The sequence below is a fragment of the Mustelus asterias genome, chromosome 8 (assembly GCF_964213995.1).
Source record: "Mustelus asterias chromosome 8, sMusAst1.hap1.1, whole genome shotgun sequence".
NCBI classification, from domain to species: domain Eukaryota; kingdom Metazoa; phylum Chordata; class Chondrichthyes; order Carcharhiniformes; family Triakidae; genus Mustelus; species Mustelus asterias.
In genome coordinates, this window is record NC_135808.1 from 34,577,349 (window position 1) to 34,590,543 (window position 13,195).

Consider the following 13,195-nt stretch of genomic DNA (forward strand, 5'->3'; position numbering starts at 1 on the left):
CTCAACTGCAATCTGTAGTCTCATGGCCCGGTATATCCCCCATTCTACCATTATCACCAAGCCAGCGATCGACCCTGGTTCATTAAAGAGTGCAGGAGGGCATGCCACGAGCAGCACCAGCCATAACTAAAAATGAGGTGTCCAGCCGGTGAAGTTACAACTTAGTATTGTTTGTATGCCAAACAACTTCAGCAACAAGTGATAGACAGCTAAATTATTCCACAACGAACAGATTGGATTTAAGCTCTGCAATCCTGCCACATCCAGTTGTGAATGATGGTGGACAATTAAACAACTCGCTGGAGGAGGAGTTTCCACAAATATCCCCATCCTCGATAATGGGGGAGCCCAGCACATCAGTGTAAAATATTGAGGCAATGCTCTGAAGAATTTGCAATAATCATCAGCCAAAGTGGCCAAAATGGCACTTCACAGCAATAGCCTGCTCACTGATGCTCAGCTTGGGTTCCACCATGGGTCACTCAGCTCCTGACCTCATTATAGCCTTGGTTTAAAATTGAACAAATGAGCTGAACTCCAGATGTGGTGAGGCTAACTGCCCTTAACAGCATTTTACCAAGTGTGGCATCAAGGAGCCCTTGGGAAACTGGAATCAATGGGTATCGGGGCAAACACTCTGCTGGTTGGAGTCATACCTGGTACATAGGAAGATGGTTGTGGTTGTGGAGGGTCAGTCATCTCGGATCCAGGACATCACTGCCGGAGTCCCTCAGGGTAGTGTCCTAGGCTCAACAATCTTCAGCTACTTCATCAATGACCTTCCCTCCATCATAAGGTTAGAAGTGGGAATGTTCGCCGATGATTGCACAATGTTCAGCACCATTCGTGACTCCTCAGATACAGAAGAAATCCATGTCCAAATACAGCGAGACCTGGATAATCCAGGCTTGGGCTGGCAAGTGGCAAGCAAGGTTCACGCCTCAAGTGCCAGGCAATAAAAATGTATGACCTGATAGCCATCACAGAGACATGGTTGAAAGTTGGCCAAGGCTTGGACCTGAATATTGAAATGTGTTTCACACTTCAGAAGGATATGAAACCGAGACAGGGATAGCTCTGTTACTTGGATGGTACAGTAGTTAACACTGCTGCCTCACAGCGCCAGGGACCGAGCATTAGGTGACTCTCTGGGCCAGATTTTATCATTTTCATTCTAAGTGCTGTTTATCATTTTCATTCTAAGTGCTGATTCTGGGCGCAGTACAGATCCGACTCAGAAATCCGCTTTCAGGTGCCCCCATACACTCTCAGCCATCTCCAGTACGATTCGCGCTGTGGGCGGGGCTTAGCAGAAAGCAGAGAAAGCGGCCCAGGAGCAAAAAGTGGCTGCGAGGGTGTATCTCGGTGTTGGGGGGGGGGGGGGCAGATGGATCTCTGGTGGGGGGGGGGGGGAGAGCAGATGGATCTCTGGGGGGGGGGGGCAGATGAATCTCGGGTGGGGTGGGGGGTGGGGGGGCAGATGGATCTCTGGTGGGGGGGGCAGGGGGGTCCGCTGCCACTCTGCGGGCGATTGGAGGGGGCAGGGGTGGCGGTAGGTCTGGGTGGGGGGGGATGCTGATTTTTAGCTCTCAAGGATCTACTTCCATTCTTTTTTTCACGCCCAGAACTGTTTCATGGTGAGGGTTTTCTCTGGAGACCTGCCCTCAAGTGCAAGCTCGGCGAATCTTCCAACATCATTTCAAATCTGCACCGTTTGGAACTTTCTGTCCAAGTGCAAGCTCCCACACACATTCCTCTTCTGTGGTTGGTCCCTTGTTGCTCTCCCCGACAAGTCCACCACCCCCCCACTACCCAGACCGATCACCCGCAGAGTGGCAGCAGACCCCCCTGCCCCCCCACCAGAGATCCATCGGCCCCCCCACCAGAGATCCATCGGCCCCCCCCCACCAGAGATCCATCGGCCCCCCCCCACCAGAGATCCATCGGCCCCCCCCCACCAGAGATCCATCGGCCCCCCCCCACCAGAGATCCATCGGCCCCCCCCCACCAGAGATCCATCGGCCCCCCCCACCAGAGATCCATCGGCCCCCCCCACCAGAGATCCATCGGCCCCCCCCACCAGAGATCCATCGGCCCCCCCCACCAGAGATCCATCGGCCCCCCCCACCAGAGATCCATCGGCCCCCCCACCAGAGATCCATCGGCCCCCCCCACCAGAGATCCATCGGCCCCCCCCACCAGAGATCCATCGGCCCCCCCCACCAGAGATCCATCGGCCCCCCCCACCAGAGATCCATCGGCCCCCCCCACCAGAGATCCATCGGCCCCCCCACCAGAGATCCATCTGCCCCCCCACCAGAGATCCATCTGCCCCCCCCACCAGAGATCCATCTGCCCCCCCACCAGAGATCCATCTGCCCCCCCCACCAGAGATCCATCTGCCCCCCCACCAGAGATCCATCTGCCCCCCCCACCAGAGATCCATCTGCCCCCCCCACCAGAGATCCATCTGCCCCCCCCACCAGAGATCCATCTGCCCCCCCCACCGGAGATCATCTGCCCCCCCCCATCGGAGATGCATCTGCCCCCCCCCATCGGAGATGCATCTGCCCCCCCCCATCGGAGATGCATCTGCCCCCCCCATCGGAGATGCATCTGCCCCCCCCCCACCGGAGATGCATCTGCCCCCCCCCACCGGAGATGCATCTGCCCCCCCCCCACCGGAGATGCATCTGCCCCCCCCCCCACCGGAGATGCATCTGCCCCCCCCCCCCACCGGAGATGCATCTGCCCCCCCACCCCCCACCGGAGATGCATCTGCCCCCCCCCCCCCCACCGGAGATGCATCTGCCCCCCCCCCCCCACCGGAGATGCATCTGCCCCCCCCCCCCCACCGGAGATGCATCTGCCCCCCCCCCCCCACCGGAGATGCATCTGCCCCCCCCCCCCACCGGAGATGCATCTGCCCCCCCCCCCCCACCGGAGATGCATCTGCCCCCCCCCCCCCCACCGGAGATGCATCTGCCCCCCCCCCCCCACCGGAGATGCATCTGCCCCCCCCCCCCACCGGAGATGCATCTGCCCCCCCCCCCTACCGGAGATGCATCTGCCCCCCCCCCCACCGGAGATGCATCTGCCCCCCCCCCCACCGGAGATGCATCTGCCCCCCCCCCCCACCGGAGATGCATCTGCCCCCCCCCCACCGGAGATGCATCTGCCCCCCCCCCCACCGGAGATGCATCTGCCCCCCCCCCCCACCGGAGATGCATCTGCCCCCCCCCCCACCGGAGATGCATCTGCCCCCCCCCACCGGAGATGCATCTGCCCCCCCCACCCCCACCGGAGATGCATCTGCTCCCCCCCCCACCGGAGATGCATCTGCCCCCCCCCCCCCACCGGAGATGCATCTGCCCCCCCCCCCCCCACCGGAGATGCATCTGCCCCCCCCCCCACCGGAGATGCATCTGCCCCCCCCCACCGGAGATGCATCTGCCCCCCCCCCCCCACCGGAGATGCATCTGCTCCCCCCCCCCCACCGGAGATCCATCAGCCCCCCCCCCCCCCCCCCCCACCAGAGATAGATACATCTTACCCACCTCCCCGCCCCCCCCCCCCCCCCCCATGCAATGATCTGGCTCACTCCCCCCCCCCCCCCCCCCCCAGACGGTGATCTGGCCTCATCCTTTTCCTCCCCCCCACCCCCACTCCAACCAGACAGCGATTGCCCCCCCCCACCAGAGATACATCTGACCCGCCGCCTCCTCTTCCCCTCCCCCCCCCCCCCCCCCCCCCACAAACAACGATCTGACCCGCCTCCCCCTCCCCCCCAACAACTGATCTGAGCCAGAGACACCGAAAACATTGGAAACACTGAACGTGCTCTTCAGAGTTCTTCGGACTTTTATTTTGCAGACCCCTAAAAGCGCGGTTCCGGTTTGGTAAACGCAGTGGTAAAGGGGGAAATGATGATAGAGTTGGGCGGGCAGTTCATTAATTCAATTTAAATGCATGCAAATGCATTTAAATCGTCCTTGCGCCCGATTTGGGTGCGGAACGGATCCCCGCCATTCGCAGGTCTCGGTAAAGTGGCATTTTGCTCGGACGCGGGTGCAGATCGCGATAAAGGCCTCACACCCGACTTTCCCGCGATTTCAAGCCCGAAAATGGGTGCAAATTGTTGGTAAAATTGGGTCCTCTTGTGTGGTGTTTGCACATTCTTCCCGTGTCTGCTCCGGTTTCCTCCCACAGTCCAAAGCTGGTGGTGGATTGGCCGTGCTAAATTGTGCCTTAGTGTCCCAAGCAGGGTAATATGTGGCAAGGGGCTGGATAAGATGCTCAGTTGGAGAGTCAGTGCAACTCGATGGGCCAAATGGCCACCTTCTACACTCCAGGGATTATGTGATTCAATAAGGAGCTGATCTTAGCTGGAAAAAGCAAGTTATAGGGTGGAATCTTACCAGAAATGGCAAAGTGCCGACTGTGTGTATCTCTCCAGAGAAACAGGCAGGTTTTCTTGCCAGATCTTATGACAGCTTGTCACAAAGCTGGCTGCACAGAGATAGGGGCGCCCAGATCAGACATAGCAATAACCACCCCCCACCCCACCACAGAGATCTCAGGGGCTCCCCCTCCTCCCCACCTAACCCCCATGATCAACACTGACGTCGGACTCTCTTTGCCCCCTCCCCCCACCTAAAAGTCATCACTGGCATCCCCCCCCCCCCCCCCCCCACAAATAAATGAGTCCCCTCTCACGAGGGTCCGCCCCGGTACTTCCACCGGCACGAGTGCCAACTTGTGCCAGGGGCACTGCCTGGCCATTCCCCCCCCCCCCCCCCCCCCCCGCCCCCCCAAATGGGCTAAAGCCACCTTTATGCCCCTGGGAGGATCCCCACAACAGGTTCATGTCTGAGTGAACCTTTTGTAAACCTCACAGATGTGACATCATGTTGGCGAGGTTTGAAAATGTGGCTGGGGGGGCATATCTGGTGCGGGAATGTATCATTATTTTGTAGTTTATTTAAATATATTGTAATCGTATTCATGCCTATTATGAGTGTGAACCTGATTACGTCACCAGTGAGGGGCAGCGAAAATCGGAGATAACGATCTTGCCAGCAAGATTCACAATTTCTGGGCTTCACTGGATCTTGTGGACTCAAGTTTCTGCTCATAGAATCAGTTTGTGTACAGATAAGAAGTAGGAAAGATTAGAGGTCACGTGTAGGAGTAGATTATAGGCCTCTAACAGTAGTTACGTTGTGGGACAGAGTATACAGGAATAAATAAATGGGGTGTGTAAGAAATCATGGGTGGCTTTAATCTTGATGTAGATTGGGTGATCAGATTTTGATTTGATTTATTATTGTCACATATATTAACATACAGTGAAAAGTATTGTTTCTTGCGCGCTATACAGCCAAAACATACCGTTCATAGAGAAGGAAAGGAGAGAGTGCAGAATGTAGTGTTACAATCATAGCTAGGGTGTAGAGAAAGATCAACTTACTTTGCATTAAGTCCATCCAAAAGTCTGACAGCAGCAGGGAAGAAGCTGTTCTTGAGTCTGTTGGTACGTGACCTCAGACTCCGATTAACAAAGATAACATAAAGTTTATGTTCAGTTTGGAGGTGAGAAATGTAGGCCAAAAACTACTGTTTAAAACTTACAACTAATAAGAATATGAAGGCAGAGTTAGCTAAAATGAACTGGGAAACCAGGTTAAATTGCGGCACAGTAGAGATGCAATGGCAGACTTTTAAAAAGATATTTACTAACTCTGAGGAAAGATTTATCCCAGTGAGGAAGAAAGGCTCTTTGGGAAGGATGTTTCTTTCACACGTGGCTAAATATGGAAGTTAAGGGTTTTATCAAATTGAAGAAACACTGTCCAATTCTGTGAAGGTTAGTGTAGGCCAGAAGATAGGACAGAATTTAAGAACCAGCGAGAGAGGGAGAGAGAAATCAAAGAATGAGAAGAAGCTATCGAGAAATATCAAAACAGATAGTAAACGCTTCTACAAGTATTTAGGAAGGAAAAGACAAATGCAGTGAGTGTTGGTCCTCTGGAGTCTGGGAAATGAATGATGGGAAATTAGGAAATGGTGGGAGAATTGAACAGGTATTTTGTTTTTGTCGTCACTGGTAAAAGATGTGGAAAACTTCCCAAAGATACTGGAAAATGAAGAGGGAAAAGGGTGAGAGGAACTTAAAACAATTGTTGTCATCAAGGAGAAGATACTGGGTAACTTTTGACCTAAAGGCTGACACATCTGCAGAAAGGCTTTGTTTATAATCTTCCAAAATTCCTTAGATTCTGGAACCATTCCAGTGAATTGGAAAAAAATTAATGTAATACCTTAATCAAGGAAAGGAATATAAAGCTATATAAGACCCTCATCACATCCCACTTGGAGTACTGTGCTCAGTTCTGGTCGCCTCATTACAGGAAGGATGTGGAAAAGATTGAAAGGGTGCAGAGGAGATTTACAAGGATGTTGCCTGGATTGAGTGGCATGCCTTATGAGGATAGGCTGAGGGAGCTCGGTCTTTTCTCCTTGGAGAGACGAAGGATGAGAGGAGACCTAATAGAGGTATATAAGATGTTGAGAGGCATAAATCGGGTGGACTCTGAGGCTTTTTCCCAGGGCGGAAATGGCTGCTACAAGAGGACACAGGTTTAAGGTGCTGGGGGGTAGGTACAGGGGAGATGTTAGGGGGAAGTTTTTCACACACAGGGTGGTGGGCGAGTGGAATCGGCTGCCGTCAGTGGTGGTGGAGGCAAACTCAATAGGGTATTTTAAGAGACTCCTGGATGAGTACATGGGACTTAATAGGATGGAGGGTTATAGGTAGGCCTCGAAGGTAGGGATATGTTCGGCACAACTTGTGGGGCCGAAGGGCCTGTTTTGTGCTGTAGTTTTTCTATGTTTCTATGAATGAGGTAAACATCTGTCATAGGGAAAATCCATTATTGCTGAATTTGTTATAAAAGAGATTAAGAGCAGAAAACTGAGAAAATCATTTAAAGTTTTTTTAAATTTTATTAGTGTCACAAATAGGCTTACATTATGCAATGAAGTTACTGTGAAAATCCCCTAGTCGCCTCACTTTGTGCCTGTTCAGGTACACTGAGGGAGAATTTTAGCATGGCCAATGCACCTAACCAGCACGTCTTTCGGACTGTGGGAGGAAACCGGAGCACCCGAAGGAAACCAGCGCAGACACGGGGAGAATGTGCAAACTCCACACAGACAGTGACCCAAGCCGGGAATTGAACCCGGGTCCCTGGCGCTGTGAGGCAGCGGTGCTAACCACTGTGCTACCGTGCCGCCTTATTGGATACGGACAGATTCAACATGGCTTTGTGAAAGGGAAATCATATTTAACTGATTGATTCGAGTTCTTTGGGGTAACAAACAACATGGATGAAAGAGACCCTACAGATAGGGTATAGATGGATTTCCAAAAGCCATTGGTAAGGTGTCATATCGATGGATACTACGATGGAAATAAGAACACATGCTGTATGAGGTAACATATTGGCATGGATAGAGTATTGGTTAGCTAACAGGAAGCAGAGAGCAAGCATAAATGGTCATTTTTGGTTGGCAACCTGTAACTAGTAAAATGTGACAGGGATTAGTGCTGGGACCTCCACTATTCATAAATGGGTCTTTTTCTGATTGGCAGTCGGTGACTAGTGGGGTTCCGCAGGGATCTGTGCTAGGACCCCAACTGTTCACATTATAAATGATTTAGAAGAGGGAACTAAATGTATTATCTCCAAATTTGCAGATGATACAAAGTTGGGTGGGAGAGAGAGCTATGAGCAGAGATGCTTCAATGTGATTTGGACAGACTGATTGTGTGGGCATGTGCATGGCAGATGCAGTATAATGTGGATAAATGTGAGGATATCCACTTTGGTAGCAATAATAGGAAGACAGATTATTATTTGAGTGGGTGTAAGTTGAGAAGATGGATACTCAATGAGACCTTGGAGTCCTCATGCATCAGTTGCTGAAAGTAAGCGCGCAGGTACAGCAGGCAGTAAAGAAGGCAAATGGTATGTTGGCGAGAGGGTTTGAGTATAGGAATAGGGATGTTTTGCTGCAATTGTATAGGGCGTTGATAAGGCCGCACCTGGAGTATTTTGTGCAGTTTTGGTGTCCTTATCTGAGGAAGGATGTCCTTGCTATAGAAGGAGTACAGCGAAGGTTTACCTGGGATGGCAGCTCGGGCATATGAGGAGAGACTAAGTCAGTTAGGATTATATTCACTGGAGTTTAGAAGGGTGAGAGGGGATCTCATAGAAACTTATGAAATTCTCCCCCCATACCCCTATGTCAATCCCAATCTAATCACACCGCTCTGAATTCTCCCCATAGTGCACTTTTAATCTCAGACTAATCCCACTGCCCCAAACTGCCCATAATCCTTTCTCATTTATAAACAAAACCTATTGACAGCCATTCTTTTCATATTGTTCTGCATCAGCTCCAAAGTCATTTCCCATCCCCATTCCCCTTCTCCCATAGCTCTGCATAAATCCTTAACTAACCCCATTGCCCCATCTCCCCCCATAGTCCTAAATCCCACTGTCCCACTCTCTCCTCAAAATCCTGTTTCTTTTCCTGTTTTAATATTTGATCAAATATAATTTCAATGTTGTGATGTGCTGTGCTTCAGCCATTGTATGTGGTGCAATTCTCCATTCTACAACTACCTTTATGTATTGTTGCATGTGTTAGTATACAGTGAAAAGTATTGTTTCTTGCATGTTATACAGACAAAGCATACCATTCATAGAGTACATAGGGGAGAAGGAAAGGAGAAGGTGCAGGATGTAGTGCTACAGTCATTGCTAGGGTGCAGAGAAAGATCAACTTAATATGAGGTAGGTTCATTCAAAGGTTTGATGGCAGCAGGGAAGAAGCTGTTCTTGAGTTGGTTGGTACATGTTTCTTGAGTGTTTCAAAGAGTGGAGAAGATTTTTTTTAACACAAGTTGTTACGGAAATTAGTGTAGGAAGCCGATTGGACCATGACTTTCAAAGAAAATTGTTTAAGGAGTTGAAGAGGAAATATTGCAGGGCTAGGGGGAAAAGAGCATTGGAATGGGACTAATTGGATAGCTCATTCAAAGAACCTGCAATGATATGGTGCCAAATGGCTGCCTTTTCTGCCTTGTTTCTGAGTATCTCATATCCCTGCTAGTAACTAGTTTCCCATCCCTGATAGCATCCTGGTGACCTTACACTACTCTTTCTGTACGTTAATATTCTTTCTCTATAGATGCTGCTCTAACTGTGGACATATTAATATTGTGTTCAAACTTATCACCAGCAATAATACCTAGCGTGTGGATCTTTGAGTATGTGAATATAACTGCATCACATGTTATTGTGGACATTTGTGACCAGTATCCAGATTGTTGATATGCATGTCTGGTCAGTGAAACTCTCCACCAGTTTGTAGATTAGTTCAATGGTCTCTCCAGTCTGTCGTGTTCACCGTGTTTCACTGTGAGACACTCATTGCCTACTTGTCTCTCTCTATACAGAAGCTGAAGTTCCTGAGGAGAAGTCTGGTGCAGGGACAGTGATCTGTGCTCTGGGACTCGCCCTGGGGATCATCAGTGCTGTTGTAGGGATCATCCTACTGATCAAAGAGAGACAGAGGCTGCAAGCGCAGCAACACGGTATCTAGGGGTAAGTACATGTGGAGCATAAGCTGTGTGTATCATTAACATTCCTGGAAGTGACTGTCAACCAAAGTCCCTTTTCCTGATTGTTGGTCACTGAACCCCTGCAGCAATATACACAAATATGGATAATGAATGAGCTTGGCTGTTATACCCCTTATTAACTCTTACACAGAAAGAACTGTTACTTCCATAACATGCAGGATAGTTTCCCTCGAGAGGCTTCAGGAGAAGGAACACTTTCCCTTTCTGATATTACTTTGCAGTTACACCATAACACTGTAATAAAACAACCAGCTTTAAAAACCTTTCAAGCCTTTCTCCCCATTGGCAGTATTACTGGCCATATATTAACCCTTAGAAGTGAATATTTTTAAGGTCGAGGCAGATAGATTCTTAGTAAGTAAGGGGGTGAAAGGTTATCTGGGGTCAGTGAAATGCAGATTTGAGATTACGATCAGATCAAATCATTGAATGGTGGAGCAAGCTCGAGGGGCCAAATGACCTATTCCACTTTGTATGTACAGTAATATTTCTGTACATTATGAAAGTAGCTTCAGAAGATGAGCGATATTAAATATGGGGATATGCTCGAGGCCACCAAATAGTGGGAAGGAGTTAGAGGAACAGATTTAGAGACAAATTACAGAAAGAAGTGAAAGTTACAGAATGATGATGGTGAGACTTTTCAATTATCCTCATAGAACATTACAGCGCAGTACAGGCCCTTCGGCCCTCGATGTTGCGCCGACCTGTGAAACCAATCTAAAGCTCCTCTAATCTACACTATTCCAATATCATCCATATGTTTATCCAATAACCATTTGAATGCTCTTAATGTTGGCGAGTCCACTACTGCTGCAGGCAGGGCATTCCACGCCCTTACTACTCTCTGAGTAAATAACTTACCTTTGACATCTGTCCTATATCTATCACCCCTCAATTTAAAGCTATGTCCCCTTGATACGCATCAATTGGACACGAGGCACGAAGCTTCGGTAAAAGAAGGCTTTTATTAACTAACAATGGAACAACAGAACTTTAACACACTATCCCAGACTGAAGAGGTCCCGCCCGAGCAGGGGGTCTTATACCTCTCCCAGGAGGCGGAGCCCGACTGGGATGTGCCACAACAGTAACAACCACAGGTGTATCAATCCCATCCTAACCCAACAACAACATTAGAACAATCCCACAGTGGGAACCAACGATGGTTCACCACATTCACCCCTCCTTTGAGAACAAAGGCCGGCGAGGTACGAAAACAGACTAAAATGTCAACAGATTATAAGTTCAGACGGTCTGGAGGACCGCACCATCGTTGTGACCTCCTCAATACCGGCGGTGACACCGGAGTAGGTGCTTGCGGTGGCGTTCTCCCCAAAACAGCGTCCAGCTGTTCTCCCACGGACTCACAGGCCGGTTGACCCTGATGAAATGGTAGTGCAGGGGATCCCGATACATTCTGCGATGGCGCCGATCTTCGGGGCTCAGGCAAGCTGTGCATTGGAGTAAAACTGTTAAGCACTGGTCCCGGTGCTGTCCGCGCCATGTCTGGGGGAGAAATAAGGGATAAGGGATTCGTCACTGGGGGTATGGGAGCGACAGGAGTTGCTACGTCCCCTGCAGGCGCCAGGTCTCGGATCGAGACTGTGTCCTCTCGCCCGTCAGGATATGCCACATAGGCATACTGAGGGTTGGCGTGGAGGAGGTGGACCTGTTCGACCAAGGGGTCGGACTTGCGGGCCCTTACATGTCGCCGCAGAAGGACGGGTCCTGGGTACGTCAACCAGGCTGGTAAAGATATCCCCGAGGACGACTTCCGAGGGAATGAGAACATCCTCTCGTGGGGAGTAGCATTGGTTGCCGTACACAGGAGGGAGCGAATGGAGTGAAGCGCATCAGGGAGGACCTCCTGCCAACGGGAGACTGGAAGGCCTTTGGACTTCAGCGCCAATAGGACAGCCTTCCAGACTGTAGCATTCTCTCTTTCCACCTGTCCATTGCCCCTAGGGTTGTAACTCGTGGTCCTACTAGAGGCAATCCCGTATGAGAGCAGGAATTGCCTCAAGTCATTACTCATGAACGACGAGCCCCTGTCGCTATGGATATAGCTGGGGTACCCGAACAGGGTAAAAAGATCACGGAATGCCTTGATCACCGTGGCAGTCGACATGTCCGCGCAGGGGACAACAAACGGGAACCGGGAGTACTCATCTATTATGTTCAGAAAGTACACGTTCCGATCTGTTGAGGGAAGGGGGCCCTTAAAATCCACACTCAGCCTCTCGAAGGGGCGCATATGGTCTGGATCAGGGCCAATGACCCCGTTTTCCACCACGTATCCCAGGATGACTAACCGGCGCGTACGGAATACACACTTCTCCCTGTTGTAGGTCAAATTCAGGCGAGATGCAGTGCGTAAAAAGTTCTGGAGATTTGTGTCATGGTCCTGCTGATCACAGCCGCAGATGGTGACATTATCCAGGTACGGGAAGGTAGCCCGCAGCCTGTTCTGGTCCACCATTCGGTCCATAGCACGCTGGAAGACCGAGACCCCATTGGTGACACCAAATGGAACCCTAAGAAACTGATATAGACGACCATCCGCCTCAAAGGCCGTGTAGTGTCGGTCCTCTGGGCGAATGGGGAGTTGGTGGTAGGCGGACTTAAGGTCTATGGTGGAGAACACCCGGTACTGCGCAATCTGATTGACCATATCAGATATGCGCGGGAGGGGATACGCATCCAGCTGCGTATATCGGTTAATGGTCTGACTGTAATCAATGACCATCCAGGGTTTGTTCCCGCTCTTGACCACCACAACCTGTGCTCTCCACGGACTAACACTGGGCTGTATGATCCCTTCTTTGAGGAGTCGCTGAACCTCAGATCTGATGAAGATCCGATCTTCAGTGCTGTAACGCCTACTTTTAGTAGCGATGGGCTTGCAGCCTGGTACCAGATTCTTGAATAAAGAGGGTGTGGTGATCTTTAATGTAGAAAGATTGCAGGCGGGGCGCTTTGGACAATTTGGAGACTGCAGCTGTTCCCCCACTGTCAGCGAAGGGAGTGGCCCACCGTACTGTAGGATCACACTCTTCATGTGGACCATAAAGTTTAGTCCGAGGAGAATTGGTGCGCAAAGATGCGGCAACACAAGGAGCCTGAATCGCTCGTAAATTGTGCCTTGCACTTTCAAAGTTACCACACAACGTCCTAGCACAGGGACAGACCGGGACCTTGATGCCATAGAGATTGTCTGTTTGGCAGGTTGAATCTGGAGTCCACACCTCTTTACAGTGTCAGGGTGAATAAAGCTCTCAGTGCTCCTGCTGTCAAACAGACAATAAATTGCACGACCATTTACCTGTATATCCATCATCGAACAATCAAGCCTGTGATGCTTAGCCTGGTTTAGGGTGATTGACGCCACCGTTGGTCCGTGAACGTCACTGCAGGCAGCTGAGGTCGATGCTGAGGACCCCTGCTGGTCGCTCATGGTCATCGTCGACCAAAATGGCCGCC

General features: G+C 50.7%; 1 protein-coding gene across 3 annotated transcripts in view; it reads left to right on the plus strand.

Annotated features, from left to right (window-relative positions):
• Positions 1–13,195, plus strand: part of LOC144497049 (H-2 class II histocompatibility antigen, A-B alpha chain-like) — a 90,853-nt gene that overhangs the window by 50,495 nt on the left and 27,163 nt on the right. For all 3 annotated transcript variants that reach the window (XM_078217780.1, XM_078217782.1, XM_078217781.1), the window contains exon 4: positions 9,527–9,674. In XM_078217780.1, coding sequence (XP_078073906.1) covers positions 9,527–9,672 — 146 coding nt within the window. In that variant the 3' untranslated portion in view covers positions 9,673–9,674. The remainder of the gene's footprint in view (positions 1–9,526; positions 9,675–13,195) is intronic.